The following is a 25,840-nucleotide window of genomic DNA, read 5'->3' as shown; positions in this document are numbered from 1 at the left end:
TTGGGTCTGTCTTATTGTTGTTTTCTCCTTGGTAAAATGAAAGCCATTTAGACAGACAGCATGTAGTCTGCTTTGTTGAGGGAAATATAATGGAACTCATGGAAACATGGGCAGCATTAAGAGCTCACAAATCCCACTGCTCACAGCGTGTTAAGAACTGATGTAAAGTGCTGCGCTGACAAAGGCATCTGCAGTGCACAAAGGATGTTATTAGTCCTACAAACTCTACCTGTTCTTGAGTGTCATCTACTGGCACTTATCTATTAACTAACTATTACATGTATATACAAGCAGAGAGCTCTCCTGTAACAGGTGGGATACACAGAACCAGACAGGGAACAGACAGGAGGAATGGACATGGAGCAGGAATGGGCAGAATACAGAGAATCAGAGTGACCGGTCCTGATAATTTTTAAGATCAGGGATTTTTATTTGCTGATTTTCTCAGACCTTACCATGTCCTCTCACTGGCTCTGAACAGCACATTAAGACCTGATGGCTGCATGCGGTGAGCAGCGGACTCTGTCTCACGCCTGAGATAGTGGCAGCAGTATGGAGCAATCATATGGGCTCATCCCACCTCATATCTCTTGCATCCCTCTAAGTCCCTCTCAGCTGATGCCTACGTTCCAGCACGTATAGTGCAGCTAGCAGCACTGGACAGTGCTGGCTTGGTTGTCTGCCTTACCCACGGGGCTACCTGGAATGCAGCTAAGAAATTCAACATGGCAGCCACCCTGCTGCACCCCGCCCCTTCTCCTTCTTGGGGAGAGGGGTGTTCTCATCACTTAGGTGTGTAACTTTCACCAGCCTTGAGCCACCTCCCTGAAAAGCACTGGGCAAGGGGAAGCAATGGAAGAGGCCCTCTGAATATAAGACGAGGGAGTCATTCCCTAAGCCTCCTGATAATATCTTCATTATTCAAGCAGTGCACAGCCAGGTCCCCATCTGGCTAGCTTGCATGCTGCCATCTGCAGTATATACTTCCCAGGGGCAAACACTGCTACACCTTATGGCTTAGATTTAGAGACAGTTCAAAAGTTTTCATCAAAACTTAAAAAAAACAAAAAAAACCCACAACCTTCACCTCACAGCCACAAAATGGTGGCTCAACCAAAATGAACCCATTTGCAGAACATCTTTGTTTTGGCTGAAATTGTCCAGTTTTCCAATGGAAAAAAAAAAAAGGAAACTGAAACATTTCCACTACAAACTTTCAGCTTCAATTTGTTTTTTGGCCAAAAAAATAAAATAAAATAAAATAAAATCTATTTTTGGTTTCCAGGAAACTCCCTCCCTTCCCCAGCCAAAATTTTACTGATAACTATCTTCAAAACCTTTCAGTTTGTTTCTTTATTGAACACATGAATGGATTTCATGAAAAGTTTTTTGGGGAAAAGGAACTTTTTAAAAATTTCTCCAAAAAAATAAATTGGCATTTTCCAATCACCTAGAGTTAACCCGTTGGGGCAGAGACGCTCTTTCTGTTGTGTGTTTTTACAGGGCCTAGCGCAATGGGGTCCTGGTTCTTGTGTGGGGCCTGTACATACTACTGCAATTAAAATATGAACATTAATTATGGCTGGTTCCATCCAGAACTCATACATGGCAACCTACAAGCTCATGCACCCATGTTTCACACTATGATTCCATTACCATAGCAACTATCTCCAGTGGGTATATTCCTATCTCTCAGTGAATTACACTGCTCTCTCACACAGCCTAACATCTCATCGTGACACACTGTCAACCCAGGAGCATCAGTGCAGTTCACTAGTATGAAGGTTGCCTGAGAATGAGAGCAATCTCCTTCCTTCCCGCCAGGCTGGGGGAAGCGGTCACCCAAAGATGCCTGTTCATGCATCAAAGACCAGCAAGACAACGGCATCCATCACTGTCAGAACATCCTCTGTCACTTGGTGGTGCAGGATCATTTATCCAAAGCGCAGGCACCTGGGGCATTTGGAGAAGGGGGTCCTGGAGTAATGGGGTTCACTCACCACTGGGTCTGGGGGTCAGCTCTTGTTCAGTCTAGACCCCCCCCTTCCATCACTCACTCGCCCCATGGTCCCTCTCACTCTCCAGGACTTGGGGTGCTCTCTCTTCTTGACTCAGCCCTCCGGCCAGGTCACTGTATCATTTTCTCCTTCCAGGGTTGCCAGACAATCCCACCAGACAATCTGCCCATGTACCATCTCAGGCAGTCCTCCATGCCAATTCCCAGTCTGTCCCACTTCCCCAGTGGCTGGTACGGGAATTTGGGCCCACCTGCTACTCCAGGTTCCAGCCCAGGGACTCTATCAGTGGCAGCCAAAGTCTGTACAATCTCAACCCTCACTGTTCATTCTTTGGGCTTCTTCCTTGCATAGGCTTTCTTCCCCACAACTCCTCTGGGTAAACCCCTTCCATCAGGGTCAGGATTCCAGGGCTTGTGGTCCCTGCTGGATCTCCTTCTACCCACCACTCTGTGCCCAGAGAGAGACTGCCAGCACTTTCCCTGCAACCCCACTCTGCTCTCAACGTTCTGGCATTATACAAGCCCAGCCTGCTCCTGCCCAGCTGGGCTTCATCATCCCTTAGACCTTAGCAGCCCTGCTTCTCCTCCAGGTACAGTTTATAAGGTTAATTGATCCTCATCTGAGCCACCTTAACCCCTTCAGGGCTGGTGTGTGTATGTGTGAGGGGAGGGTGAACACCCCATCACACCTGGATCCAAACTAGCCTTCTCTTTGGCCTGCAAAACCAGAACCCGACAGGCAAAGATTTCAAAGCCCCAGCCTTGCCTGTCTCCAGCAGCAATTAGCTGTGCTCTCCCAGGGCTCCTGGCATCTCTCCCCCAGGGAAGGAGAAGGAAATCTGGATCCCTCTGTAGACGTGCCACCTTAGCCATGACAGATGACACAGGGATGGGAATGACTTGGAGGCATTTCCAGGGGTGGGAGGCTCAGTCAAGAGCCCAAATTCTCACTCCCTACAATCTCCCTTCGCCCTAGTAGCCTTTAACACTCACCATCTGGATGACAGAGACCGGCCCGATGCTGTTCACATAGATATCCACATCGATGAATGTGGGCTTGACTGGAAAGAGAGTGAAAAGGATGTGGGTGAGCCAGGGGCAGGGGTGTACAGGGAGGAACATGGGAGTAAGGGGGGAACAGGCAGGCACAAGCTGAAAGCCCCTGAATTGAGGGCTGGGAGACACCAAGAGAACTATCAGCTCTAGACCTGGAATGTGGGCGCATAGATCAGGGGGTTCTAGAACAATAGCTTGAGGCTATTTCTGTTACGGAATGGGGACTGCAGGGAAGAACTCACATGGCTGGAGTCCCCTTTGCAGGTACTAGTGGACACTGCTGGGAAGAAGCTCACAGCACTGGATTCCCCCCAGCTGGTGCTGACAGGGCACCACTGGGAGGAAGATCACAGCACTGGATTCCCCTCTAGCTGGTGCTGACAGGCACTGCTGCGAAGAAACTCAAAAGGTCTGGAACAAACCAAGAATTTCCTGGAAGCGACCATTAAAAATGTACTCCCGCCCCACACACCAATGGGCCTGGAGACCCAGCAAAGGCTAAGGCTCGGAGGGGGGCACTTACTGCCGATGTCGGGCCTCAGTTTGTTGTCGTAGTTCTTCAACAGTGAGTTGAGGATTTGTGTGGCATCCGTCTCCTGCGCCTTGGGGGTCAGGACCCAGGTTTTATTGATGCTGAGGTAATCGTAGTCATACTCCTCCATGCTTTCTGTCCTGGAGTAAATAGGCAAAGAATGAGCGAGCTGCCCCCATGGCACCAAGGCTACCCACCATCACAGAGATAGAGTAGTACTACGCCTCAGAGGAATACACCGCCCTTGGGAGTTTCTCTGTGTCTAAGGTTCTCCAGGTCTACCTCAGACACTTGCCCAGCATTGTCACTATGTCCCGGGGCAATGGGTAGATCAAACTGGAGTGGGAAGGGGAGCTGGATTTCCTACCATTGCCCTTTTTCTTTTCCCCACTCCAAGGTCAGCTTGAGGCATTTATAAGGTGCTCAAGGAGAGAGAGACTGGAGCTTTCCTTGCTACTAGGGTCAGGAGGGCTCCATTCCTTCCTTTGAACCACTCAGGGGAGCTGGCTATCCATGGAGGGGAAGCTCCCTGCACTCTCCTGGAGCTCCCTCTGGAGCCATGTTGCACATTTGTATCCCTACAACCGGCCTGTGCCTAGCAAAGCACAGTCCTGCCCTCAGTGAGAACATGGTGTCCTAGCCACAAGGAGAACTGCACCTCAGACCCCTCCTGTCTCATCAAATCCCTCCATAACCAGAGCTCAGGCTTTAAGCCCCTGGCCCCAAATGGAACCACACGATTCACCCGCTGTCAGGGCAGGCCCTGGATGGCATCCCCTAGTACTAGCTGAGATTACCTTAGCAGGACTGATACAGGCTCTGTTCCCCACAAGAGCCCTGACAGTGGTTATTACACTGACCAGACAGCCTTCTCAAAGCCAAGCCTTATTTACTCAGAACAAAAGCATTTAAGAGACAACAGGTCTTAAGGGAATAAAGCAGCCTGTATGCATGTCTAGCGTACCAGGTGTCTAATCATCTTTCACACGGGGATCCTGGCAGGTCTCAGATTCCCAGAGATCCCCCCATAATCTCCAAGACTGGCTGTCATAGTCTGGTCCCTTAACTCACCAACCATTTCTCCCTGCTTCAGAGAGAGTCCCCTTGAAAAGTGTTCACTTCCAGGCCTGGCAAGACAAGCTTGCCTCTTCCTTGAAGCTAACAGTTTGCCCCACTCTCTTTTCAAGTGAGTGCTAGGCTGCCTTTATCTAGAGCTCCTGGGTTGCTTTGCTGTTTGCTTTTCCCACAGATCCCTACTAAGTCAGATCAATACAGTCATCCAGGAAGTTCCAATAACCCCCAAATCCTCAACTCCCTACTGAAGAACTACAACAATAAACAAATAACTGGCCACACTATTCATTCCATCAGTACCTCGCAGTACCGATCGATTACTACAGAGCAATTCCACATCTACATTTGCTATGACTTTTAAGAATGTCTCCTAGCTGTACATGTCAGTTGTCATTCTCTCCAGTGCTGGAGAGGGCTTCTCCACAGGAGCTGCCATTGTGCTGATATATCCCAGCGATGGTCCTGCATTGCTGACATGGAAGCAGGCCCTGGGAGTGCATACGCAAGGAGGCAAAGGCTGGCCGAAAGCTTGAATGGAAACACTATTCCTTTCCAAATTTGCAGTTAATTAATCAGGGGTTCCTAGTGTTAAAACCCATATAAAACTTGTTCCATGACCTGTCTGAAACTTTCTGCCTTTCCCGTGTACTCAGAGGTGGAGGTGTTTCTGTTATCAGAGGATCAGACCCATTTAGCTGTCTGCCTGCCTCTGTGTTTTAGATATTTACACATTGTGTCATTGCTTCCTGTCTAACTGCTCATTATCCCTTTTGATTATGCGAAAGGAGTTGTCTGCAAGTTTGCTGGGATTCACTTCCCTATCCAAGCGGAGGCAGTGATTGGACTAGGTTGTATATTATGCTGCTGTTTGCCTTTTTAACATGCCTGATAGGAAGAAGCAAAGAGTGGAGATTGTTGCAGTGGGAAAGAAGGGATCACCTGCTGGCAATGAGCCACCTACCTATTTAGTTGGGACTAAAGGTCTTGGGCTAGAGGCAGCCCCACAGGCACAGGCTAGAGTAAATTACACACTTCTTTCCACTAGCCTGGCCCAGCTCAGGGTAGAATAACTCAATAGAGAGTAGGCAACCTTGGCATTATGCCTCTCCAGCTACTGCCACCTATCCTTTGTGTGGTGGTGGTTCACAACAAGCCCTGTAATAGAGGAATTAGACCAGCAAAAAACAGAGTAACCCTGGGTTACATCTAGACCTCAACTTAATGTTCTTTAGACCCTCTTGTAAGGGATCCCTGAACAGGTCACATGCAGGGATTGACCCCAGGACCTCTGACTTGAAAGATGACACACTGCTACACCTGATCTAAAGACCCAAGTCCCACAATGGCAAGGCAGTAGCAGACCCACCAAACTCTATACCAGATGCTGCCACCAGAGCCCCTATATGCTATGTCAGGGTGGGCTACTCTACTCTCAGGCTGGCACAGTAACATCAATAGGAGAGTGGGGTTTCTTGTGTGATTTGGACGATTTTGTGTGTGGCATTTCCATATTGGCAAAAGCCCTAGAGCAGGCCCATTTATACCAGTGTAAAAGAGCTTTTGCCAGTACTTATTTTGCTCCCTGGTTTGCTATAAGCTACACCAGAGAAAGCACATTTTTGTTGGTATAAACTGCATCTGCACTAAGGTTTTCCAGCATAGCTATTCCAGCAACCCTTTTCTAGTACAGACCTGGCCTTATCCCCTGTTAAGAGGTAAAGCATCTTGTTATTAGATCCATGGGAAGGATATAGTTCAGTTCCAGGTGAAATGGTCCTTTTCTGTTGCTACGCACCATTGCCAGGTTGTGACAAAAATATCTGGAAGGAGGGCATTTGTGTGCATGTTTGGGTTAGGAAAGGGTGTGGCTCTAATGACACCCTTTCCCAGCTCCCTGTTTCCAAGCTCCGCCATCCCAAATCCTACCATGTCAGGCTGGGAAGATGTACTAACTGATGCCCAGCAGCTACTGCAAAGACAGAGCAAACAGGGAGATAGAAGGCCACGTCTGTGCACCAAGCCACACGCACAGCTGCCAATGGAAATGTCACATAGCAAATAGTTAGCAGTCAAGCACATGCCGTGGCTGTTCCCAAGATTGGAGGATGTGTCTCCTTGTGCCCAAGCAATTCTGACTGGCAACTTCTGACAGGTACAATCCAGCCCCCATATGTCTCCTGCAGATGCAGGGGGAAGCTGGATCCCTGCTCCTCACATCAGCTCATCGAAATGTCAAACCACTCACCTCTCAGCATAGCAACGCAGCTGAGAAGCGGGTGAGCAGAGTGAAGCAGTCAGAGCTCAGTGAGGAGCTGGGCGGGCAGCGGGGCTGTCAGACACCTGGCGAGGAAACCCCCCGGTATGGCAAATGCTGTGAGTGACACAATCGCTCCCTGCCCTGCGACCGGGCCCATGCGGCATGTGTGATAGCGATCAGATGCACTCTTGTTTACGGATGAAGTCAGACATCCCCTTCTTGGGCAACGTGTGACATTATTGCACAAGAACACAGTGTTTTTACTTTGTGTCTGTGATCTCGAGTGTTGCTTTTCTCAAGCAGCCACTTGCTGTGTGGAAGACAACAGGCACAAAGGGGACTGATAGCTGCCGAACAATCAGAGCCTCTATTTCAGTCTGTGGGGCCAGCTAACCCAAAGAGCTCAGGGCCAGATTTTCAAGGGCTTAGCTCCCAACGAACTGCTCTCTTCTTCAAATCTGGCCTCAATTAGAGGAGCTGCGCCTCTCCAAAAATTCTAGCCCTAGCAGTTATGCCATGTGGTGCAGTCCAGCAAAGAGGTGACTGGGAGTCAGGAGATCTCCATTCTGTTCCTATCACTGCCACAGTCATTTAACCACTCCCCCGTGCCTCAGTTTCCCCACTCGCAAAGGATGGACGATGTTACTTCCACATCTTTATGAAGTGTCTTGAGATCTATGAATTCATAGCACCAGATATGCGCTCTGTATTGTTTTTATCATGGGAAGTGACAGAGCAAGCTTCTCTGCACCCTGACAGCCAGTGTGCCCCAACCCTGGGATAATTCTGTACTCATTGGCCAATCAGTGCTGCTGCAATTAGAATTTAGCATCAGATACAAATGAGGATATTTTTGCGATGTGGACAGCTGTCCTCCGGGAAGCAGCCTGGTGCTGTAGATACATCGTACCGAACAACTGTCACTGGATTTAAGCTGTCAACGGGAAGGTGTAAGACTCAACCCCCTGAGCTGGCCAGTCCCTTTCACATGCTTTTATGGCCAGTAGTTTTTACTTTCAAACCTAAACTACAGGTGCACAGCTGGGCAAACTTTTTTTGGGCAAACTTTTTTTAGGCAAACTTTTTATTCGCCGCAAAATGCAGTTTTGGGTTGTGAATTTGGGTCAAATTCAGCAAATAGTTTCGGCCAAAAAACCAAAGATTTTTCCCACCCAAAAGTCAAAATGTTTCATTTCTACTTTTCATTTAGAAATTTAGTTAGAGTCATTTAAATGAGCAAGTAAGCAAATGAATGGGTTAAAATAAACCACCCACAAATGAAACAAAATGAAAACACAAAAACAAAATATTCTTTTTCGGGTTGCATGCAGTGTTTTGTTTGCTCCAAAATCCAATGAAATAAACAGAAAAGGCTGTGATTCACTCAGCTCTCTCTAAGTGTAAGCCCAAGGTTAGTAGAAGTCAAGTAGCAGGCCCTAGGTTTGTTATCCTGGGGCTTGAGAGTCTACACTTATTTGTAACCCTAGATTAGGAATTGTTGAACCCTGGGTCTACACTGCATCATGTGGGCTTGAATCCAATCACCCATACCCCAGACTTCCTCGCCCCCTCCCCAAATGTAGCCACTCTGGTCCTTTGTTCATGGTGCAGTGTGGGAAAACTGAACTGTCCAGAGGAGAAAGGAAGTCAACCCATGGGATTGTGGGATACTTTTGGCAGGCTCCCAGAGCACAAGTCCAGTGGGGCTGTGTCTAGCAATAGGGCTTGCACCATGGTTCCCGGCTTGACTTAGGCTTGGATCCGCCACCCCTGTAGGATCCTAGGTCAGAGTCCCAGGTTAGTGTGATTTGGGTGTAGACTAAAGGGGGTGAGGCTTGAGACTGAGTTCATACCCTGGGCTTACTCTGCAATGTGGACATACCCTAGGTGTCCATGGGTGATTATTATCCCATACTGTTGCATATTTACTTCTTGAGGGATCTGTTTGTGGGGGGCTTCCCATGTAATGAAAATATCATGCACCGAGCTCTCCTTCCTGCCACATGTAACAGTGCCACTGAGTATCTGTGCTAGGTAGGATAAAAGTCTCTGTACATTCAGATATGGGCAGAGAGGAGGAAATAAGCAGTCTGGCCAGGGTGAGCCCAACCCAGAGGGGACACCTCAAATCAGGACCTGATAAAGAACCCTCTGCATGATGTTACCCAGGTGTGGGTTGCCCTTTGGTGGGGATCTAGAAACCCCTGCCACAACTACATGCCTCGCCCCCAAATTAAAGGGGCAGGCAGAGCAGGGTCTTGAATGTATCTGTGTGGGCTCTGACGTGCAGGCAGTGGGGAATCCCTCAGAGAAGGGGACCTCACCCAGGGGCACATTCTCTGAGGTGGCATCATGGGTGGGCATCTCAGATACCACACAACCTAACCAGCCCTTCAGGAGAAGCAGAAGCTCCTTAACTGCTACCGACATGGATCTCTCCTAAAGATGGGCCCAACACAGACCCCTGGATTCACACAGCTTAGCACTTTGGGTAAGTTCAGGTTCTGATCTGGCTTGGGATGGGCTCCAACCTGCAGCATCCCAAAGCAGAATCTGTGACTCAGCCCACTGCACTTTTATTGCCTTCAGTGCCTAAGGCCCAGCTGCAGGGCCCCATTGTCCCAGAGGTCAATTCTCTGCCGCACTAAACTAAACAGGTCCTCAGCTGGTGCCATGTGGCGTAGCTGCGTTGCCTTCAGTGGCAGGAGCTGTGCCCATTCACACTGCTGGGGATCTGCCCTTGGAAATGATGACACGTAAGACACCTCCACCCCTTTGCTGGGTGGGTGGTCTGGGGTGTGCAGAGTTAGCTGAACACAGGATCCAGCTGGTGCCAGGAGACTTGTCATTGCAGCTCATGCTGGGCGGAGAGATGGCATGAATCAGTTTGAGCTCCAGCAACTGGTCACATCCAGGCTGAACCCCACTTGGATTGAGCCACGGGCGCTAAGTGTGACAGAGTCACACATCACAAACCGTAGCTGTGAAAATCCAGCGGAATATGGGCTGGGAATCTGGTGACACTCATTCCCCTCCCGCACTCCCCCCCAGCAGCCATCCTCTCCCACCCCACAAGCTCCATGCTTAGCTTAGAGCTTTCATGCTCCCAGCCTCAGAGTTCACTAGGATCTGCACATTAGTACAATTGCACTGGGGTTCATGAAGATCCACACACTAGTGCAAATGCACTGGGGTTCATGTTCCCAGCCTTGGCGGTCCGGAGGATTGGCACACCAGCATACTGGTATCAAGATTCATGCTCCCCACCCCAGACTGTATTTGTAATGGGATTTGATCAGCTTTACATTGGCTTATTCTGCCAATTAGCGTCAGCCAGTAAAATCCCTCTTCCCCTGAGCCCGAGGGGGTAATGATCTGCTGACAACATGTTCTTTTCCCGATCTGGCCGTTAAGCTCACCAACAGGGTTAGGAATAGTAAAAACGTGAACACCCTTGCTTGGGGCTTTCAGCGCTGTCTACAGAAAAGCTTTACAAGCTGTTGGCTGTGGGACAGAGTCCTAATTGCCCCACACAATACCACTGGAGCGTCCCATTGAAATGGGCATCAAGGGCCCAGGAAACAACAGGGACCTGCCAACTTGTAGAGTTTGTCAGAGATGAACGCTCCCACCCTCCTTCCTGGCTCAGTTCTGCAACAATGGGGTGCTCATCCTGGGATGCCCTGGGTCCTTTCTGATCATGGCTGGCCATCTTGCATGCTGGATACATGCGCTCCCTCCAGCCACACTGGCAAACCGTGCTCTCCTGGGAGTAGACCCTGATCTGCTGAAAAGGGGCAGGCAGAAATGCACGGCCTCCTTGACCCATGTGCATTAGTGGCTGGGTCCTACAAGACACTGAGCGTCCCCTCCTTCCCATTGCAGTCAGTGGGAACGGCTGGCACTCACAGCCAGAGATGAGACACATCTGCAGGAGATTTGAGTTACAAAGGTGCAAAAAGAACCTAAGGCTAACATTTTTCTTTCTCTGCATGGAAAGAGTCCTTTGAAGTCAAAGGGATTTACACCAACTGAGGAGCCTGGCCAGTAGCTAGAAGCATCAGCTGGGTTCCAAAACAAACCAGAAGAGAGAGAAAGAGGAAATTAAGACAAAAAGGAAAATGTAACAATACTGACACCGTTAGGAAATGTGTGTCTGCTCTGTGCTTGTGCACTGCAGTATCTTTTGCCTAAGGCTCTCAAGGCGCTGTAGCGTGGGGTGAAAGTATCATTATTATCCCCATTTCACAGGTGTGGAAACTGATGCACAAAGAGAAGTGACTTGTCCAAGGTCACGTAGTGAGTCAGTTGACCTGGGAACGGAGCATAAGAATGGTCACACTGGGTCAGACCCATGGTCTATGTAGCTCAGCACCCTGTCTTCTGACAGAACAGAGGCCAGTGCCAGATGCTTCAGAGGGAAGGAACAGATCAGAGCAATTTACAGAGTGATCCATCCCCTGTTGCCCACCTTCTGGCAGTCAGAGGTTTAGGGACACCCAGATTATGGGGATGTGTCCCTGACCACCTTGACTAATAGCCATTGATAGGCCTATCCTCCATGAACTTACCTAATTCATTTTTGAACCCAGTTATACTTCTGGCCTTCACAACATCCCCTGGCAATGAGTTCCACAGGTTGACTGTGCGTTGGGTGAAGAAGTACTTCCCTTTGTGTGTTTTAAATCTGCTGCCCATTACATTTCATTGGGTGACCCCTGGTACTTGTATTGTGTGAAGGGGTAAACAACAGTTTCTTATTCCCTTCTCTGCACCAGTCATGGTTTTATAGACCTCGATCAGATCCCCCTCTGTTGTCAGTTTTCTAAGCTGAACAGTCCCAGTCTTTTAAATCTCTCTTTGTACGGAAGCTGTTCCAGACCCCTAAGAATTTTTCTTGCCCTTCTCTGTAACTTTTCCAATTCTAATATATGGTTCTGGAGATGGGGTGACTAGAACTGTATGTAGTATTCAAAGTGTGGGCATTCCACGGATTTATATAAAAGCATCATGATATTTTCTGTCTTATTTTCTATCCCTTTCCTCACGATTCCTAATATTCTGTTAGCTTTTTCAACTGGTACTGCACTGAGCAGATGTTTTCAGAGAACTATCCACCCTGACTCCAAGATCTCTTTCTTAAGTGATAACTGCTAATTGAGACCCTATCATTTTGTAAGTGTAGTTGGGATTATGTTTTCCAATGTGCATTACTTTGCATTCATCAGCATTGAATTTCATCTGCCATTTTGTTGCCCTAGCCCAGATCTCCTGACTCCCAATCCTCTGCATTGAATATGGGACCAAGGCAATGGTCTTTTCTTCAGAAATCATCCCTTTCGGCAGCGTACTAGCTGCAGGGGATTGAGGGGATGCTGATGGGAGGGTGGGAGGGTGGGAGTTCTCTGCTTGCCTGGCATTCAGAGCAGTGGCAAGTTCACGGAGGCACACATGGCATGGTGCTGAGTGAATGGTAATGGCAGATGGGCAGAGCGGGCACAGCACGTGGGGTTGCGGGGAACGGGGGAGCCTGAAATGCCACGTCTGGCCAGAGAAGCAATTTCCACCCCGGCTGGAAGCCAATGCCAGAAAACAGATGAGAAAGCCCACCATGTGGAGATTCGTGCTAACCATTGTCTGACAGAGCCACCTCCGGGACCATCTCCTCTCTCCCCACTGCACTTCCAGGCCCTCTCATCAGACTCTTGAACCGAGCAAGGGAGACACACTATTCCTCACGCAAAAACAATACTTGGCGCCTTTCACCTGAGCCTCCCAAAGTGGAGAACAGCTGTTAATAAAGACAGGCAGCGTCTCTGCGAGCTGTCATGCCCCATTCTACAGGGGAGAGTGGTGAGGTGCTGAGAAAAGAAGGGACTTATCCAAGGTCACCCAGCAGGTGACAGGGCACAAAGAGAACGCAGGGTTCCTGACTCCCGTGCCAGATGTATAGGGGAAGGGAGCATCCCTAGTTAATTGCTCATCACTCCAAGCACCTATCTTCCTCTTTGTACTATGCTTAACATGCTTTTAGTCCCTTCCCTGCAGGGAGCAGAACTGGTGGCTCAGCCCCAAAGGTCCCATAAGGCTTCTTTCCTTTCCATGACTCCAACCCCACCTGGCATGCGAAATGAAGGCAGAAGCGTCCAGCTTGGACCAGACAAGCAACACAGCCTACAAAATACAGCCGGGCTCATTAGGAGCAGGCAGGCGAGTGGATGCTAGGGACAGGGTGAGGGGGCTGCTGTCAATCCCAGAATCTCTTTGGGGTTGGGGTAGGTACATTAGCAGAAAGCAGAGTTCTCACCTTATCTGTAGGGCGGGATAGATTGTCAGGTACATCAGGAAAACTTTCCCAGACATCTTAAACGCACGAGCCAGGCGATCCCAGGGAAGCGCAGTGTCCACATAAAGAGAGGCAGCTCGGGCTGGCGTGGCTACAGTTTGACAGATTCCTTCCTATCCAGTTTACAGGGGGGCCCAGGGGCTCCCCTCTCTCCTTCGCCAGTCTGCCCCAAGGGATGGCCAGCTCAGTCCAGGTGTGCTGCAGCTGGAGTCTCTGGGGACCAGGAAAGAAAACACTTGTAGCAACCAAACAAAAAACTAAAGGTGGCGGTGGCAGGGGAAACCCACCCAGGAAAATCCAAGTTCAGAAGGAGGAGGAAAACCAAGCCTGGTGCCTTTGTGTCTCCTTGCCCTCCAGCAAGTTTAGGGGCTTTTCTTCCATTCCTGCCTGTGTGGGCACTGTCTCTGTGGCTTTATTGTTGAATTCCCAATGCCCAATCTCTTTATAGAAGGGTTTCCCCTCTTCTCCCAGCTCACCAGCTGTGCCTGTGCCCAGCAGACAGGTGCAGTGAGAGCTGTGTGTGTGCGTACAGCACAAGCCCCACCGGTTGCTATTGCAGCCTAGAATACTGAAATCCTCTTCTCTCTGTCCCCCTCCTTTTCTCTGCCCTTCTCTCTCTATTTCTTCCTTCTGTGCTTCTCTCCCCAGCCCTCCCAAACTCGCCCACCCTCCCTCCGGCTTTTAATCCTTCCTTTCCGATCCTTTTGGAAAGAAGGGTCAAAGTTGGGCATTTCTTATCCTGCTCCTTGGCAGGAGAGGAGCAGAGCGAGTGAGAGGGAGACTGGCAGGGAAGAGGAAGAGAGATGCTCAGAGGACTCACTCAGGGTCCTAGCTCCCCCCGATTTAGTGCAAGAGGTGGAGGAGGGCCTCCTCCTTCCTGGCAGGGCAAGGGTTAACAGCTGCTTCTTGAGCCTTTCTTAACGGGAAAAGCAAAAGCAAAAAAAGTTCAGTTGCCAGGCTGACAAAGGCTGTATCCAGAAATCAAAGGGAAATGCCTATTTGTGCGTCACCGAGTTCCCAAATGGAAGCTTTTGGGAAGGAGAAAACCGGAATTCATTAACTTGTGTAAAGCTCTCGCTCTCCTCTGTCACCTAACGAGACATGACAAGGTCGTCGCTCGTTAGTCACAGTGTAGTGTAAACCCACGTGCAACGTTTTGTTAAAAGCTGGGGAGCGAGGCTGTTGCTAGCAAAAATGTGCCAGAAGCAAATGCCAGCAACGCTGCGCACCCAGTGCATTGTGGGTGCTAATGCACTAGAAAGCATAATCACTCGCTGCCCTCCCCACCCCCCCGCCCATGAGGCGAAGCTCTCTATGCACAGCCTTGCTCCTGGGTTATGTCCAGGTCTAGTGTCGGCCCATCACAAAATAGCCAGGGCCTCAACTCACAAGTGCTCATTCATGGGATTCACACTGAGCGCAGTGGGCTTCTCTTGCAGAATTGGGATCCTTCGCTCTAAAGGACATTCTGAAACGCAGCTTTTTGCCCTGTGCATCCCAGAGCAGACCAGGCAACTGGGCATCATATCACATCCCTCCTTAAAACACTCCTTTGCCAGGATGCTAACAAAAACTTGACCACGATTAGACGGCTGGTGTGCTGAGACCACTGCCTTGCATGCTGACCAATGCTGTCTCATTGTTTCCCTATACACCTCTCTCCCCCGGCTGTTTTTCTGCATGTGTCTGTGGTCTCTTTTCTTATAATTAAGGTCTGTCTCCACTTCGAGCTGTTTCCCAGTGTGTTAAAACTACAGATGTAGCCGCTGCTGTGCAAGCAGCCGGGGCTAGCTGCTCTGAGTACGATCCCGTCCAAGACCCAAGGTATGTACTCGGGGTGGTTAACCTCTCCCACTGCTCATGCCACCATGGCTGCGCTTCTATTTTTAACACACGAGCTCAATCAGAGCTAGCAGAGATGTACCCTTAGATTGTAAACTCTCTGGGGCAGGGATCATCTTTTATTCTCTGTTTGTCCAGTGCCTAGCACAGTGGGGTCCTGTCCATGGCAGGGGGTCCTAGGCGCTAGGATAATAATAATAATAATAATAAATAATAACTGACTTGTACACTATTGCCAATGCTGTTCTGTTGCCATACAGGGAGATAGTGCTGCTTCGTGCAGGCATCAGGAGACCTGTGGGCTGATCCCAGCTTTGCCACTGATTCACCGTGAGACCTTGGGCAAGCCATTTCACTCTGTGCTCGGTGGCCCCATCTCTTAAAAGGGGATAATACCTGTTCACCTTTCAAAGTGCTTTGAGATCTTTCACTGAGAGACACTGAGAGGATTATTCAAGAGCAGTCATCACATCCTGTCTCTGGGAGTGGTTCGTTCTGCCGAGCCAAAGGTGAAAAGGCCATAACACAGCTTGTATGGGGAAAGGGAAGTTGGTCGTGTGGCTAGGACACTGGTGTAGGCCTCAGGAGTTCTGGGCTTAATTCCTGGCTCTGCCACCGATTCACTGGGTGACCCTCGCCACATCACTTCATTTCTCAATGAATCACTCCCCCCTCTGTTAAGTGCCGATAACGCTTCCTTTGTTTAGCTTGCAAGGAGGAGAGTCTTACCTCTCAGTGCAGCCCCTGACCCAATGGGGCCTTAATCTCAGATGGGACTTCAGTGTGCTACCATAACACAAACAATAAATAATAGTAACAAACCTGGCCAATTTTGCAAGGCTGGTCAGTAGCAAGGCAACTATCGCTGACTCTTTCCACGATCACCTTATGCTGTGAAGCGTGATATCTGGCTACCCATCATAAACCACAGAAGCGCAGCCTGTCTCACAGAAGCTCCAAGATGGAATGCCCTTATATTAAGTGGCTGTGTACGTGGTTGTTATATTCACAGCAGCCTTCGATGAGCAAGTGGGGCCTCCAGGAAGGTAATGTCAGAAAGAGTAAATAATGCAGATCAAAGCTTCAGGGAGTGGGGGGTAAAAAGGGCTCTTCACACTCCAGAGAAGGTCTTGGGGCTGAAACATGCTGGGAACATTGGCTCCTTCATTCAGTCTGGCCTCCATTACGAGTGGTACTGAGCCTCCTGCTTGGCCAAAACAGCCCGGGAATAATCCCAGCAAGCAGGCGAACAGGAAGGCTTGTTTTCAGTGTATGTAAGAAGCACTGAACCCTGGGGTCCAGCTGACTATAAGAGATCTGGGCTTTAATCTCACAGAGCTTGCTCAGATACAGACCCCCATTGCCTGCCAGGGGAATTTTGCTGGAGTAAGAGTGCAGGATCTGGCCCTTGGCTACTATTCCTGGCTAGGCCCCAGGAACCCCATAGCCTGACTCCCAGCCCAGCCCAGGGTCTGACGGCATGGGCAAGTCTCTGCTCCACATTTCCCCTTCACAGGGCTGTTCACAGCCGCATTCATGAATGTCTGCAAAGTGTTTTGACATCCCTGGCTGGAAGGGACTAGGGAAGGACAAAGCATTATTAGTGTATTGCTCCACCAGGTCTCCTGGGAGAAGTTTCCTAGCCAGCCTCTTGTGTCTCGTATTCTTTACATTAAACCAGAAGGTACCTCTTGCTTCACCTTCCATGCTGCTCAGTTCTCATCCAGGCCAGTAACAGGCAATGTCATTGGGCATGGGTACTAGGGCCCTCCAGACAGAACAAGGTTATCCAGTGATAGGCTTACAGCCTCCCATCCATGTGCACAACCATTTTAAATGCATGGTGCTGGTTCTTACACTTGGCTGAGGTGATGGTGAATGATGCCCCCTCTTCCACATTTATAATAGCAGGCTAGTGCAGAAGGTGAAGGCTGAGGTTAATACACCTTCGACTCTTATCTGCCTATCGCTCGCACTAAGGGGTGGTGGAGAGCTGGCGCCCTGGTCACTCATGCAGTGGCTTCCTTCTCTAGCTCGTCAGTAAAACTCAGCTGATTGTTCTCTTGCCTGCAAAGGGTCTGAATGGAGTCTGAGCTTATGCTAATATTAATCAGAAGTAACTCTGCTAATTCAAGGGGGGGAAACCTGGTGTGAGAGAGGGCCTAGACCTTAGGTGCCTACTCTCCAGGAGAGAGCAGGCCCCTGGCATTGGCAGATTTGTGAGGTGTGGAAGCCCACAGGTGGAATATCAGTGGATGTTGCAAGTCAGGGTTGAAGTGCACTGGGAGAGCTGTATGGAGGCTGCCAGGCCCTGAAGAGCAGGGTGGGACTCGGATGCATCACAGAGCAGAGTGGGGATTCTGGGACTAGAATGACTGGGGATGTCTGTAGGTCAGGACGGCGGGGCAGCGGCAGAGCAGGGTTGTGTCCCAGAAGTGGAATGGCAGAGGGTGCCGATGTTCTGGATTGAGGTGAATTTGCAGTGCTGCTTGGGGAAGGCTGGCACCGGGCCTGCCCACCTCTCTCTGGTGCTGCACGGCTAGGGGCGCTTGGGGTCTCTGGCTTTGGTTGGCAGCCTAGGAAGCTAAGTGGCCTCTGGCACATTTGTCAAAGAACTGGGGACAGTTCTGGCATCCTGGCCTGCGCTCCCTGTTGGAGCAAACCAGGTTCTAACGGCCTAGGTCCGTATGCTGCAAAGCTGCAGTGGTTCCTAGGGTAACCGCTGCACTTTCAGCCCCCAAGCCTCCTCTCACACCAGTGCAAATTGGGGCCAAGCCCATTCAACTGACTGGGGTAAAGATGGTGTAAACCAGAGGTGAATCAGGCTCCCAGTGACTCCTTGTAAAGCCCTCTGGGAGACACTGAGCAAGGTACTCTCCTCAAGCACCAACCTCTTCTCTACAGTGCAAAGTGGCCTCTTCTGTTCACCCCATCAGGACATTTGTTCACCATCGCAGGGTGTTTGTACCTCTCACGCTCACTAGAAAGCCCCTGCATGGTGGCAGATGCTGCATCCTGGCTTACGCATCATCAATAACCCCTCCAGCTGGGCTCCGGCTTCACAATCACTATTGTGGCAATGATGAAGGAAGCAAAGAGGACACAGCTTGATATTCAGGTGCCAGGTTGAGCTTGCTGTGCTGACAGGTACAAAGATTTTGTTTTGATTTGTAAGCTGAACAAATGTGACAGGGAAAAGTCACTTGCAGGAGAATGGAGAGGGACAGGACAGCAAGGCACCGTTGTTTGCAGATTTGCTTTTCTGACTCCTCCCCTGCTCAGATTTTAAGGGATTAAACCTCTGATGGGGTCAATGTGTTAAAGGAAGGGACCCGTGATGGCAGATATAATAGCTTATCTGGAAAATATTGTAAATATACACACTATAGAAAAACACATGCATCCACACCCACACACGCAATGTGTTTTTCTAACTAAAGGGAAACCTGTGATCTGTATTAAGGATAGAACAACCCACCAAAATCTGGACGGACATGAAGCGAGGGCCTGTACACGGCAGGGCATTTAACTCATCATGGGAGCACCTCTCCTTCCTCTTTGCTCCTTTTGTCCCAGCCTTTTGATTTGTTCTCCTCCATCCCCTCTCTACTCACCTCATTAACCCACCCAGCGCAGCCAAAGGCAGAGTAAGCATCCTTCTGAGGGCCCTGCCAGCGTGCCTCCGCCTTGCTCCAGAGGGGTCCTTTCTTAGGCTGAGAAGGAAGTGCCGTTTCCATGGCCCATTCAGTCTGGCTCTTCTGCTGAGGCTGCTAACAAGACTGCTGCCAGCTGCGGCCAGTTGTGCTAGTGATTTTATGCTGTGGACATTTGCGTACTAGCTGGTCGAAGAATACTAGCTCGTTTCTCGGTCTCTCTCTTATTATAACATACAGGCCGTTGAACAGCCATTAGATGCTGAAACTATATTAATAATGCTACAGAACATTCATGTAGTAGCTTTAGCCCCTGAAGAATTCCAAAGCACCGCTTTGGATATACAAGCTGCAGTGGAGAGAGCGAGCCCTTCAGCTGTCACTGAAATGCAGCTCTCTCTGGGGTGAAACACTTCCACTTTGTAGCTGCATACAGCCAAAGTCAAACTGAACCTTCAGGGGGAAATGAGGTCAAAAGCTTGTCTCTCTCACCAACAGAAGTTGGTCCAATAAAAGATATTACCTCACCTGCCTTGTCTCAGTTGAAAAACCTGGCATTCGGCTAGGATTTGGGGTCACCACGGCACCTCTTATGAGGGTTCTTTAATGACTATGAAAGTTCAGGATCTAGATCTTTCAGACGAAGGCACCTGCAACCAGGAGCACTGGAACAGGCACCTGCAACCAGGAGGCCATAGCCCCAACACTTTTAAAAGCGGGAGGGCTACGGCATCCCACTTTTTACTGGCTGTAAGGATGAGCAACGGGGATGGGGGGGTAAAGAGGAGAGAGAGGAGTGAACAGGGGTGGGGTCATGGGGCGGGGGAAGAGGCAGCATGGGAGTGGGGCCTTGGGGAAGAGGTGGTGCGGGGCCACAGTTCTGGGGCTGTTGGCCCCCCCACTTTTAGGGAGTTTCCATTGTCCCTGCCTGCAGCAGAATAAGCTCCCTGTCCCCATGTTGGTGCAGTAGTTCGGCACTGACTCAGAGAGCAGAGACCCGATTCACCAGCACAACTTCCTTGCGTGTCTCCTATCTATCTAAGCGCTAACCCAGCCAGAGCCTGTTTAGCTTGTGAGATGTAACAGGCTCTGGGCTCCAGGCACTCTATTGCTACTGACCTGGGCAGGATTTGACATCGCGAGCTAGTGAGGCATTGCTTCTCTCTCATTATTAATCCCCAGAGGCATTTCTGTCCTGAGACTTGAGGATTTCAATGACTTCTTTATGTACGTGCTCTGTAATGTTTATTCAGTAGTAAGCAACCTTACTGCTCCTGTGTGTCTGACTTCAGCTTAGGGTGACCAGAAAGCAAGCGTGAAAAATCAGGACGGGGGGGGGGGGGTGTACTAGTTGCCTATATAAGACAAAGTCCCTAATATTGGGACAGCTGGTCACCCTAGGTTAGCTCTTGCTTTCACAGTGTGATTACCAGCTACCTGCTCTGGCGTTCATATCTGGGTACTGAGCACTGCTCTCTGTCCTGGACTGGGTCTTTGGCCGCAGCATATTCGCAAGCCTCAAGAGCTATGGGGTTTTAATGTAGCAACCAAAGGTTTAACTCAAGGAGCTCTGTGTAAGGAGAAACCATAAGGTAGTTCTGCTCACCTTAGTGCAGGCGGGACACGCTTCCTGTTCCAACTACAGAGGTCTGGAGGAACCTGGGAAATCCAATAGTCCCAAATTCTGATCCTGGCTATAGCACGGTGAGGCCAAATCGCTTTGCCTTTCCATCTCAACTTCCCATCTGTAAAATGGGGATAATATGACGTACCCATCTGCTTCACAGGGGTGTGGTGTGGTGTGGGTTAATTAGTTGGGCTTAGACCTTCAGGTGGTGTCAATCAGTATCATTCCAGTGACGATAGAAACTCCCTGCTTTCCTAGCTTCCAGAAAGCCTTTTGTTTGGGTTGCTAGTGTACTACTATGACACAAAAGCAGGGGTTGAAAATACAGCTGTGACCAGGGATCTGGTTTTTCTTAGCTCGAGCCTCTCTCAGTAGAGCCGTGCTGCACAGCCCCCCAAAGTGAGCCACCCCACATCGTGCCACTGTTCAAAACCAAGAGATGCCCCTCTGCACGTGGTGAGGGATTGGCTCTGATTTTCATTTAACCTTTTGGGCCAAATTCTTCCCAGTATTCCATGAAGCCTTTTCCCCTGGGGTATTATTTATTTGAATATTTGCTGTGTCTTTTCAGCACCTCTTCATTTTAGTTTGCTCCCTCTGAAGAGACCCAGGCTTGCTTTGGTTCAGAGAAGGGGATTTTTCTTCTCTTCAAAGAAGTGACAGAAGTTGGGGGGAGGGCCTTAATACTTCAACATGATTGGTAGGACTTGTGGTGGCTCTAGGAGCAGTCATGGAGCAGGACCCATTGTGCTAGGTGCTGGACAAACACAGAACAAAAAGACAGTCCCCACCCCCCAGGGCTTACCTTGGGAGCAGACTCTCTTAGGGTATGCCAGAACTGTGCCATGAATCTGAACTCCCACTGCCAAAGTGGGGGCCTGTGAGAACGGGCTCTGAAGCCCCCCCCCACCGCTCCTGCTTTGCGGTGGGGTTTTGCAAAAGCAAGTGACCCAGCTTTGCCCAGCCTTAGGTGGAGAGATGCATTCTATCCCCACCCACTGCAACCCGGCCGTTAGGGTGCTCAGCACAATGCTTTTGGGCAGGGAGTACAGAGCATCCCACTCAGCTGAACCTGCAAGGGGAGTGAATGAAATGAGCCACGCTCAGGGTTTAAATAAGGGGGAGGGAATCACAGCGCCCTCCTCCACTCACAGACCCAAGGGAGCAGGGCTCCCACATAGCCCTCCTTGGCCGGTGTGATGAGAGCTCTGCTTTACCCATAGCCCAGCCTGGGATTTGGCAGGATGCTTTAAAGATCCCAGGTAGTCTCCCAATACCACGCCGCACCATAGATTTAGGGGAGGAAATGCCAAACCTGTTTCCTGCTACAGCTTAGAGCATGAGCTCCCAGGCCAAGCTAGTCTAGCTGCATGCCACTGTAAGCTGCCATGCTCTGATGTCCCTCTGTTTGTCCCCAGGTGGATCTCCGGAGCTCGACAGGTTGAGATCATTGCTCCCAACCAGCCCATTTCATGGGTGGCAGGAGTGTACACAGCGGCCTCCTTCCTACACAGCTGGCCCTTCACTCTCACTTTTCTTTCCCCCCACCCACCTCCACCAGCAGTTGCTCAAAGCTGCCAGCCTGCGTTTGAAGGAGCTGATGGTGTGAGCTGCATTTCTTCCACACTCCGTGCCCTCTGGCTTTCACACCAGAAAATAAGAGGTGCCAAAGTGCCCCTCCCTCCGGCACCCTCCCCTAATGAAACAGAGATCGCGTTGCTGGGATCTGGTAATTGCCCTCACCAGCAAAGTGAGATCTTCCCCTAATGCTCACTAAGCTCCAATCTTAATCTTGTTCGTCGCTATTAAGTCTGAGGGAAAATCAGGCTGATATGTTTAAAGGAGGTGAAATGAAAACGATTCAAGAGGAGGCTGAAGTCTCTTCAGGAAACTGAAGGGGAATAATCTTCAAAGGCTCCACAAACCAGCCTGCCTGAGCCTGGCAGAACTGAATGAGTAACAAGGAGCGTGGTGGTTAGATCCTCCCATTATTTGCCTCTTTCAATCACTGGCAGGGAGTGGGAAGAAGAGGGACAGATTTTCAAAGGCACCTAAGGAAGTTAGGCACCCGGGGCACCTAACTCTGTTGGGCTCTTCTGAAAATCCCAGAGATTAGCACGTTTTTCTCAGGAAAGCTGCCACATGGGTGAGCCCAGTGCAGATCCCAAGAGTGGTCCCTTGTTCCTGGTCCAGCAGAGGCTGGGAGACCTGTGGACACAGTGCTTGGTTCCTGGAAAGGAGAAGGAGCCCCTCATATTACACTCTGGTGTCACTGCCCAGGTGACTTGTGCCCAGCTCTTACTGGCGAGAAGGATGTTTGGACTGAATGAGGGGGTGTAGGTACATGGGGTGTGGGGGCGGAGCCCCTTTGAGAAAGAAAGGAATTCCCAGGGCATTGTGGTGTAAGCTTCCAACAGGGTGGGATTAGACCCTGGTTTTGGTGTGGGGGCTTCGGACCCCAGCACACTATCTGAAAAGCCATGGGTAAGGGGCTCCCTCCATTCCTTTGGGGGAGGAGACAGAGGAGAATCTAGGGGACCGTGGTGCAGGGGATACAACATGGCATGTTGTCCTCTCTTTGGTGGTGGTGAATCCCCCCAGCTCAGAGACCCTGCCCCATCCTTGAATGCCGCCGGATTCTATGCAGTTCCCACACCCACGTGCTTGTCCTACGCCCAATAAGGGCCTCATCCCGCCCACAATATAGGAGTAAATCCCCCATGACTTCAGCAGGAGTATCCCCAGGCAGGAGAGCAGGCCCTGCAGGGCAAGAGTGACACAGAGAGACACAAGGGGCTGGGAGAGAGATAGAGAACAAATGAGAGATCAGAAGCCTGAAACAGAAAAAGGCTGTGTGCGTGTGTGAGGGAGAACAGGAGCGTTCACCTACCTTGAACAGGAAAGGACACATTGCAGATCAGAGGGGGGTCTCGTCCTCCTCCCAGCTTCTGTGTCATCCCCAGAAGGGAGTGCTGAAGAGCTGCTAGCCAAGCTAGGGCGCTGGCGCAGAGAGAGCACACGGGCCGAAGATCCGTGGAGTTTGCAGCCCCGGAGAATGTCAGATCACCTGCCCTCATGGCTCCATGCCCCAACTGCCCCTCCCCAGTCCTGGCAGCATGGACCACTCAGCTGGACCCTGGCTGCTGCACTCTCATGTCCTTGGTGGAGAAAGGCTGTGGAAGGGGACTTGTTCCTTCTCAGGAGTATACAAGTATCACATTGCTGGGTACTCAGCCCTGATAGACTATGTCATGTAGAATGGCTGTTCAATGATGCCTGCCCCTGGCTGGCCAGAGCACGGTGCTGGAGCTGCATTTGTGTACAAAGGAAGGAGGTGGCTGCCCTCTTAGCTACCTTTCCCCTCGGCCTTCCCCTCCCCCCATTCCGTCTCCCCTCCCCCCCATGCCCTGCAATGGAGCCCCCTGGCCCAGTGAAAGCACCAATGCAGAGCTGTCGGTATAAACAGACAGATGGATGGGTGGATGCAAGCATCTGGCTCAGGTTTATGCTGGACCCTGCTTTGGATTTAGAGTCAGATTAGCAGAGACATGCAGAAACTTCAAGGTAAAGTTGGGTCCCAGCTCTCCCCTGGTACCTAGTTCCCTTTTGCGGATGGCAGCACTAGGACAGCGACACCCATACGGTTAACGGGCTCTGAGTAGGTTTTGGAGCGCAGCTGAGCGGACCTGCCTGCCAGTATTACACATTTGCTCTGATTGGTCATGCCGTTCTGTGGTGACAGCTGCCACTTGGAGGAAGCCGAGGCTGCTGGGTACCCCCATCCGCCCGCTGGATGCATCGATTCTGACAGAGGCTGTCTGCCCCCGCGGGCGAGTGCAAAGTGGGGGAGGCAGCTGACATCAGCAGGTTTGTGCTTCCCTCCTCTCCGGGTTTCTGGGCTGACCTGCCTCGAGATTAACCTGTGGGCTGTCAATCAAGCAACCTGGCCTGGGTACGCACTGTAGGCTCCTCGCTTGCACTCCACAGCCACTCTCGGCACCTTCCATTCTGCCACCAGGGTCCACCCACCCCCACACCAGGCACGGACCAGTTTCTCCACCACACCACATCTCCTAAGATGTCACATGGCACTTATACAATACCCGCATGCTCATGCCCAGGCACCCCGCTAGCCCAAGGGAACACCCCAACCCCAGAGGGCTCAGGAGAGATCAGTAGCAGAATACAGAGGCTTCTGGTTCAAACCTGGCCCAGGCTAACAGCAAACCCCAGTGGTTGTCCTCTGATGGCTGCTAGTAGCCTCTGAGAAATGAGTGGACAGTCTGAGCCCAGTTCCTAGTGGTCTAGGGTCTGCATGTCCATTGATGCTCTTTGGCCTTCTTACCGGCTGTCCCAGGAGAGAAGGCAGGAATGAAGCTGCTTGGGAACTGTTGATGACCGCAACACTTTCCAAGGGACTGCTGTATGGTTACCACCGAGAGCTTCCTCAAATCCAGGATGGAATTTCTGATCAAAACCAGGAAGCCCCATCCCACAATAGCCTGGGGGGGTGGGGCACTCCACTAAGATTCAAAGCCTTCTCTGAATCAGGCAGAGCAGAGACCTGACATCCCAGGTACACAGCCTGGACACTGGGCTATTGGCCATGCTGGTGACTCGCTCTTGTTTTTCATGAAAAATGTTTGTCCCAGTGCAGAATGGGAAGGCTATTGTGGTTCAGGAACATCTCCTGCCCAGTTCTAGTCAGGAAGTCTGAATCCCTCTGGAACCCCTAGAGGTGGGGCCTCCAGAGGTAGGGTTGAGGCAGAGAATTGTGGGAACAATTCAGCAGCAGAGAATTGTGGGAACTCTTGTCCTGCCATTGCTGACCTTGTAACAGTTCTGGGGACAGAGGACTTCACTCTCCAGGGCTGTCAGGCCGATGCCATCCAACAGCAGTGAAAGTCACTTAAAAACTCCAAATCAAGCAACTAAGCAAGCCATAATTAAATCCCATGCAACTCTCCACAGTCCGCAAGGCTCGCCATCCCATGCTCTCAAACACCTATGCAGATAGAGCCGAAAACAAAAAAAGTGCAGATCAAGAGAACTCTGCCTTTCCCTAGGAGGCAACGGTGAGGTGCCTTTTCATTAGGGACAAAGAGATGCAAATGTCCTGAATCATCACATGCAACTAGCAAGATAGCACCGCCAGAACAGGGATCTTCGTTCCTTTGTAAGCAGCCCTACAGAGGGCAGAGGCCTTGCATCAGACAAATCCCACTGAGAGGGTGAAAACCATAATAATCGGGGTGGGGGGGAACCTCAATCCATCAACAGATAAGAAAATAAACAAGTATGGTTCACTAGTGGTGTTGGATGAGATGGCAGGGAGCATAGAGACCTGGACTCCAATTTTCACTCAGAACTGAAACTGAACCAGAACAGAACCAGCTCAGAGGTTCAAAAAAGCTCAGAGAAACTTTGCAAAGGTTT

At 50.5% G+C, this 25,840-nt stretch overlaps 1 protein-coding gene across 5 annotated transcripts in view; it reads right to left on the bottom strand.

Annotated features, from left to right (window-relative positions):
- The window catches only part of LOC140917590 (gamma-aminobutyric acid receptor subunit gamma-4), a 110,844-nt gene that overhangs the window by 61,590 nt on the left and 23,414 nt on the right, over positions 1-25,840 (bottom strand). The window contains exons 1-4 of one of the 5 annotated variants that reach the window (XM_073360730.2): positions 14,103-14,171; positions 13,244-13,495; positions 3,597-3,745; positions 3,011-3,078 (exon numbers count right to left, since the gene is read on the bottom strand). In XM_073360730.2, the coding sequence (XP_073216831.1) occupies positions 3,011-3,078; positions 3,597-3,745; positions 13,244-13,299 (273 nt within the window). In that variant the 5' untranslated portion in view covers positions 13,300-13,495; positions 14,103-14,171. Of the gene's footprint in view, positions 1-3,010; positions 3,079-3,596; positions 3,746-13,243; positions 13,994-14,102; positions 14,172-25,840 lie in introns of those variants that run through there. The other 4 variants (XM_073360728.2, XM_073360729.2, XM_073360731.2 and 1 more) reach the window with 4 other exon arrangements.

Source organism: Lepidochelys kempii, chromosome 9, assembly GCF_965140285.1.
Source record: "Lepidochelys kempii isolate rLepKem1 chromosome 9, rLepKem1.hap1, whole genome shotgun sequence".
NCBI classification, from domain to species: Eukaryota; Metazoa; Chordata; order Testudines; family Cheloniidae; genus Lepidochelys; species Lepidochelys kempii.
The sequence above is the reverse complement of the archived record's forward strand: the minus strand, read 5'-3'. Positions and strand labels throughout refer to the sequence as shown.